This window comes from Oculina patagonica, unplaced genomic scaffold, assembly GCF_052425735.1.
Source record: "Oculina patagonica isolate OP01 unplaced genomic scaffold, crgOcupat unplaced2, whole genome shotgun sequence".
In the NCBI taxonomy this organism is placed as follows: Eukaryota; Metazoa; Cnidaria; class Anthozoa; order Scleractinia; family Oculinidae; genus Oculina; species Oculina patagonica.
In genome coordinates, this window is record NW_027558036.1 from 598,268 (window position 1) to 605,637 (window position 7,370).

The 7,370-nt window shown below is 38.0% G+C and overlaps 1 protein-coding gene across 1 annotated transcript; it reads right to left on the reverse strand.

The window, feature by feature from the left end:
- Positions 1–1,536: 1,536 nt before the first annotated feature.
- On the reverse strand, positions 1,537–5,527 carry LOC144640182 (uncharacterized). The gene is made up of 2 exons (XM_078499393.1): positions 5,335–5,527; positions 1,537–2,836 (listed from the first exon to the last, which is right to left on the reverse strand). Exon 2 carries the CDS (start codon positions 2,700–2,702, stop codon positions 1,941–1,943), a length of 762 nt encoding a protein of 253 aa, XP_078355519.1. The 5' UTR covers positions 2,703–2,836; positions 5,335–5,527; the 3' UTR covers positions 1,537–1,940.
- Positions 5,528–7,370: the final 1,843 nt, after the last annotated feature.

Here is a 7,370-nt window from a genome sequence, read left to right on the forward strand (position 1 = left end):
CAGTCATTCCATGTTTTTCTAACTCCAGGTTATCAAGAAATTGAATCGAATCGAGAAAATAATTTCCTTCGCTTCAGGCGAGTCCGTGCTTGGTTTCTTTTGCCAGATACCCTTCCTTTTAATACATTTCAATGTGCTTTTGCGCTTTTCAGCCGCGCGTCGACCTTCGGTCCAAAGAAACCAGAAAGAAAACAAAGCTCGTTGTTGTGTCTTTAAACACGTCCAGTAGATAATCTGTGGCGATCCTGGATATATTTAAGATGTTCTTTGACGTCAATTATCCATCAAGTCATCGACTGAAGCGAACGAAAAGAAGCCCAAACAGATTAGTTGTAAGCAGTCCCACTTTGCGTAGACGATGGCTTCCAGCAAAAATCGCGGCCCATCCACCCAAATTGCGGCCCATCGCTCAGATTTCGCACAGAGCAACTAGAATAACTGTAGAACATCCCTGAATTTTTTCAAGGCTCAGAAAATTTTTTCACAAGAGATACACTGGATGAAAGCTGAAGAAACGACCCGAAAGACAACCAAAACAAACATACGCATCGAAAGTAAATTCTAACCTACGCGCACAATCCGCCGTGATTTTACACAATTGTCACGCATAGCGCTTCTTCAATGCTTTCTTTGTGTTGTGTTACCATCTGGCAGGAAACGCACCACGGGAAAACTTGAAAAACGGGAAATATAAAATTCTAGTGGAGTCCACTCGGGAAGAATTGACAACCGCCATGTTGTTACGTCACGCTATTGTTTTCCACATTTCCAAAAGTGGACATTCTCCTGGAGTGTTACTCGCTGTGCAAATAAACACGGCAGAATAAGCGGATTCGAACGGAATTTACCCAAGGGGGGGGGGGGGGGTTAAATAAACTGCTTTAAGTGGCACAAGAGCTTGCCCATTAACTGTTTCGAGAATTTCTTAGGGACTCATTCGCTCGTGCTATAAACGGTTACACTACCCTGGGTGCCAGAGGGGTTTTTTTTTGCGGCGACAAAGAGCGGCGAAGCCGCGATCGTAGAGTGTCTTTCCTGCAAAAAAGAAAAAAAACCCTCTGGAACCCAGGGTACGGTTACACTAGAAGTAAACAATTCTTGCCGCTGCGGTTTCTGACTTTTTATCTCTTGAGGGGCAGAGCACTAACCTGGGACTCGAGGCAATAATGAGTCTGCAATAAAACAACACGCGGAGACCACTGGACATGACATTCATCCTTACTATGTGGAAATACTGGAACGTGGCGTGGGTAGCCGAAACAAACGCTTATTTTTGGAATCTCTGCATTCCACTGTGAACACCAAAGCGGTTAATGAACGCCAGCCTTTCCCTAAAGCGTATTTGCCACTAATTGTATCGCTTAGGGACCATCACAATTTTTAAAACTTTTACATTTATTCTTTTAGTCATGTTCTGCTGAGCAAGGCAACAGAAAGGTTCCAAAAAATTTAATTTTTACATTTCAAAGGTCAGATACAACCACATTTTTTATTTTTATTATGACTACTGACCGCCCAAACAGCATTGAAAGTCCATTTCAATATTAAAGTTTCAACATTTTCGTTTTTATTGGAATAACAGTCACAATTCAATCCAAACTCCGTAAGTGTTGATCTGTTACAGTAATGTCTGACGTCTTGTTTTAGAGTGGCTGACTGCTCTGTCAATGGATATTATGATAAACTTCTGTTCAGTTTGATACATTATCCCCCGAGTTATCGCAAGCATGTTCGCTTTTAGCCCAACGATATTCTAAAATAAAGTCGAAAAGAGACGTTTTTATAGGCGCCAACATAATTTTTGATACACATGGGAAGATGATGGTGATGTGAACTGATATTTCCACTATGGAATAAATGTTTTCGAAAAAGAAACCGGTTATTTCTATTTGCGGGATTTTTTTTTGGCGAATTATGAAAAATATGCAAACATCGAAAACTTAGTAGACTGCGAGCAGTTGGTTTTTGTTCCTGAAATATACAGATGAGGGTAAGAAACGAAGAGGGAATTGGGCGAGACAGTAAAAAAAAAAAATCCTTCTTTTCGCGGCCGCGCTTCTCGCGGCTCGCTTGGGCTGGTTCTTCGGCAAAGTCGGGGCAGCTGTATCGTAATGATCTACAGTCTCTTCTCTATCGCTCCTATTTGCTTTAGTTGAAACGACAACGTCGCTGTCGCTTTCAAGCGAGCTCGAGGAGGATTCATCCGAATCTTCCTCGATTCCACTACGTTCTTTTTCAGATTCGTTATTGTTTTCACTTTCGTAGCCTCCCTCGCCCTTCTCCTGTTTAAAAGGTTCAGTGGCTTTCTCTTCTTCTGACAATTCTCCCTTTTCATTAGAAAGTGGTTTGCTACCGGCTCTCGAATTCGTTTCTGCCCGCGTGGTGGTAGAGTCCGGTAGGGGATTTGTTTCTGTATGTTCATTCATATTTTGTAACGCAACAGTCGTCGTTGAGTCGTTTGGTAATTCCACCGGTGGAAATGTTTCCTTTTCATTACCTCTCTGTTCATCGAGGGATGCTTTTAACGTTTCGTCACTCACAAACTCAATACTCTCTCCGTCGCCCGCGGAACGAAGGCTCTTTCCGCTTTTTGATCTTCGTCCTGTAGTCTTTTTCAAAAGAATGTGCTTGACCGTCGTTTCTTTTTGATGCTTCTTAAGATTCTCTTCTGTGAGAGGAGCAAGATGAGCTTGAGTCAGCATTATTCACTCTACTGTCTGTTTTAGAAAGAGAATTCTCGCCTTTGAATTGTTGATCATCTTCTACACTTCTTCTTTATGGCATCTTATTGTCACTTCCATAAGAGACTCGATTACTATTGGCTACATTCAGGGTCCTGTAAAATATGGAAACAGAGGGCAATCATACAGATTATTTTTCTAAAACAAGCTCTAAACTTGCACCCCACATTAGGAGACAGTTGTAGCAATCGTGAGAAGTTAAAGAACGTTAACTAAACGTGCGCGCGCTTTATCACACTAATTGTTACAGACGTTGCTGACAAAAATAATCAACTGAAAATGTGCACGTGCCACATAACGCTTTCGAAAATATATCTTTTTAGTGATGCACTTTTTCTTTGCTTCTGTTATTTATTTTGCAGGGTTATTGACTTTTAGCAAGAAAGTAATCGCTAACCAAATACTACTATTCCCGAGAAGCGTGGAAAAATAGCAGATGTCTAATTTCAACTCACTACGTTGCTAGGGTTATGCAATATTCTGTAGATAATTTGTTAGGTTAGGGTTGATAATCTTTTTTGTCCCATAAACGCACAGTGTATACTAATAGATACTAGGGATATTATACGCAAGGAAATTAATTCAATTAAATCCGATTTAAGAAAGCTAGAAAATGATTTTTTTCAGTAGTTTTTTTTTTCGTTACATGCTCGTTCTGTTCTGTGTTGTATGGTGCATGATTACACATGCACAAGTTTTGCCGTTGGTTATTTTAAATAAAAGAAATTTTCGATATTCGTTGCTCGCTCAATGCGACGAAGATCACCCTTTTTTGGAATAAATTTTATTGAAATTAAAAACACTCGTGGAAATTTTGTTAATCAAGGCGTGCCAAATTGGAATACATTTTTACTGTAGGGAAGACTAGCATGTGAAAAAGTACTGTTGTATGTTTTGGAGCATTTTAAGAACATTGATTTCCTGAAAGCTGGTTTTCTTTAATAATGTACGATACTCTTTTGTTTGACTGCACTTTGATGAACTTTCACCATAATGTCAATTAAGTTTCGCTTTTATTTAAATGTGACTTAATTTTCCCACAATTGCATCCGAAATATAAACATTTAAATCCTGCCGGAAAAATTTCTTTCATCATAAAAATAAACAAATATCAGTCGCAAGGCCTATGAAAATAAACTAGGTAAAGTTGAATAACGAAAAGGTGCTATAAACTTCGCTATTGAAAGTCTACGAAGGTACAAATGGTGAAATTCAACCTGAATTTAACCAAACTAGTACTGAGTAGCGTTCGGCAAAAGTTTGTTTATAACTATACTATACAAATGTGGTCTATCGAAAACCACAGAATGAGTGAATTGCTAGTTAAATGGTGGCTTTCCACAAAACATAACAGAAGTACGCATTTAGGTGCAAGCGAGTGTCGACGATTTTTTAACTGCATAACCGATATTTTTGAGCTTGAAATAGAAATTAAATGATCCCCTCAGGGAAAATCGAATTAGCCTTTGTCGTACCTTTTGAGAATTTCCTGCTGCGCCAACTTTATTTCTAAGTTCTATGATATCAAACAAACTTGTTTCCGTCGATTTGTTATGCAGTAGCTTAGTTGTATCAAAACAATTCGTTGAAACCTAAAAACTGGTGGAATTTCTTTTCTTTTTCCGTAGTCAGTTTTCAACGAATTTGCGTGTTTGTAATTCGGTCAACATGCACACACTTTTGGCTCGGAAACATGCTGGAAATCTTTCTTTTTAACCGTACTTTTTGCTATTAATTTAACCGTAAATTTTGCTAATATATATTCTCCGAGCTAAAAGCGTGTGTATTGACAGAATTACAAACACCGGCAAACAAATTTTTGGCTTTGGTAAAGCCAGCGTACAGCAGAATTGCAGAATTGGGTGTTTAGAAGACACACTACAAAAAGCAGTATTTCGCTCATTTTAAAGTAAAATGTACGTATCTTGTTGTCGAGCAAAACGTTAAAAGCTGTTTTTTCTTATTTTTTCTGCGTTTTTATCGCCTTTGCAAAAAGGAAGACAGGATTTATGAAGTGAGAAAAGTAACTCGTATAACAAGGGACAGAGCGCATGTTTTCTTGATCATAAAGAACATTATAGAGGTAAAAACTGCAGGAGCTAGCGACATTCCAATTTATATTTCAACTATAGATGAGTTCCTAGTCATTATATAGTAGCTTTTCGTTTACGATTTAGTAATATCACCATTAGAAAAAGGAAATTAATATGCTTTATAGTTTAACGCTTTTGGTCTCGACATATCCAAAAGCATTTTTACGTCTAAAGACACGGATTCAATAAGTCAGTTATTGCTCTCAGGACCGAATATAAACCACATTGGCCGGCATCAACCGCTTTAAATCAACTGTGGTGTAAACCAATAGCTTTGTTTGCCGAATGTAATACCGCAAAACCTATCGGAAGATATGATCCACAATCTATCGAGATAAAATCGGCGAGATTTTTTAGTAAGCCTGCAAAATGTTGCTCCGACAAAGTTGCTTAAATTATACAAGAAAAACATAGAAAAAACTCATTTACGAGCTAAGCAGATATTCGATCGAAATTATGCATTATCTCGTGAATATCCTAAACGTGATTACATTCCATACCTTTCATCCAAGAAACTATCGATTTCAAGCGATTCTTCCGAACTTGAACCTTTCTTCGCTGTTTGGGATGTAATACCGGCGACCAAACTTGAAGCCGACTTCGATTCTTACAGGTTTTTGCAGAAAAAAAAAATAATTATATACGTATTGATAGTCCGAGCTTAAATATGCACACGCCGAGTTTCTCTGAGTTTCCACGGTATCCAACAAAACATCAGACAGCGAAGAAATGCGCAAAGCCTGTTAGTCGCGGATCGCTATTGGTCAACTACCACGTGCCAATCAGCTAACGAACGGCCAATCTCATCATCTCAAACATAGCTTATGTATGGCTTCCTTCAACAATCTTTTTCGATGTGTCTTGCTGTTACGAGCTCCGTATGGTTTCTGGCTTTCTAGCAGAAATAAAATAAAGTCTATTCTTAGGTTCAAAGCATCTGGTTTGTTATCAATAAACATGGTGTTAAAGTTTCTTGATGTAAACACGAAAGTTAATTAGTGCGACTCACGTTCTGACAAAATAGACTGGCAAAAAAAGGCTTTTTCGAAAATTCTGCAAAAAAAGGGAAAGGAATTTGTAAATGAAGACGATTCCACAAGGTGAAAGTTGTATCAATGAATGATATAAGCACAAAAAATGGATAAGATAACTGTTTAAACACATTATTAATAATTGACAACATCGCTGACTAAGATGACTTAATTTAGCTCACGGCATGAATCTCATTTAGAACAGATGAAGATTTTCGTAATGAATAAACGATTGAACAGCGAAATCATTACTAGTGGAAATTTAGTGAGTACAATCAGGAAAAGTAGTTTTTTTATGAGCATTACAATTGAAAAACGAAACATCTAGTTTACCGCATTCTTTCAAGATATCGAATTTCTAATCACGCAGTACAAGAGGGTAAAAAGTTTTCTGTGAATGTCACGTTTACCGATCAACTTTAAATTTCTCTTTACGATAGCAAAAGACTGCCAAGCGACTCGTGATGGGAATAAAGGAAATAATCAACTGAATGATAATGTTCTGTAGTTCTGCCATGAATTACATCGACCTTGAGAAATGTGACTGTGTTTAGAACTGTGTTAGTGACCCAGCGCTTTTTAATGGCTATTATAAATGCTAAAAACATGGCAAATTTAACGGCTAATATATAGATTTAGGCAAGCCTAAAAGCGGAGCTCCCCATTTATTTAATTTTCACTGGAGCTTACAATGTTTTCATTCTAGTGAATAAGCGGCCAAAGTACTAATGTTTATGGCGGTTTATAGGTGCGACACAAATTTAAATAGCTCACGGTTATACTGAATGTCAGCAGTACGGCAAAAATAATAATCTTAAAGCGGGGCAAAATCATTACTCATGGCACGAAAAATTACTTTAGAGTACAGTAAATTATCTGCTTTCTAGCAATAGAAAACAGTTTCGCAGCAGTTTAATAGACTCCACAATATCTATTACATTGATATAGGATATATTCAACGTGCATTACAGAGTCTGTCGGATTAGCTCAATCGGTAAGGTGCCAGTCTGCTGATCCGGAGGTCGTGAGTTCAAATCCCAGAGGGTCAATATTTTTTTTCTTTTTTCCCTTTTTTTTTTTTTTTTACCCCGTAGCAATAAAATGGTTTGTTTATTCTATCAACCCGATTTAGCTTTCGAATGCTCCTTCATGTACGATGCTGGCTTTAGAGATAGACACCGAGATAATTATCCAGATGTTTAATTTCCAGTTGAGACTCTGATATGCGACCACTCAGATATGGAAAACTTAAAATTGAAAAGCAAGTTCTGCCAGCAATTTGACTGCCTCCTGCAGTACATTTTTCTAGAAGACCTTTGTTTATGTTAACGATGAATAACGTTTTTAAAAGGACAGTCAATCAATTACAAGACTCGCCAAGGTCCAAAGCACATTGGGTAGATTGAGCGGCAATTTGTTGATCGAGTCAATCAATGGCCACCAATGGGGAAAAACGGGAAAAGGTGGCTCGCCGGCTTAATGCTTATCACGTTGGACTCCGAATC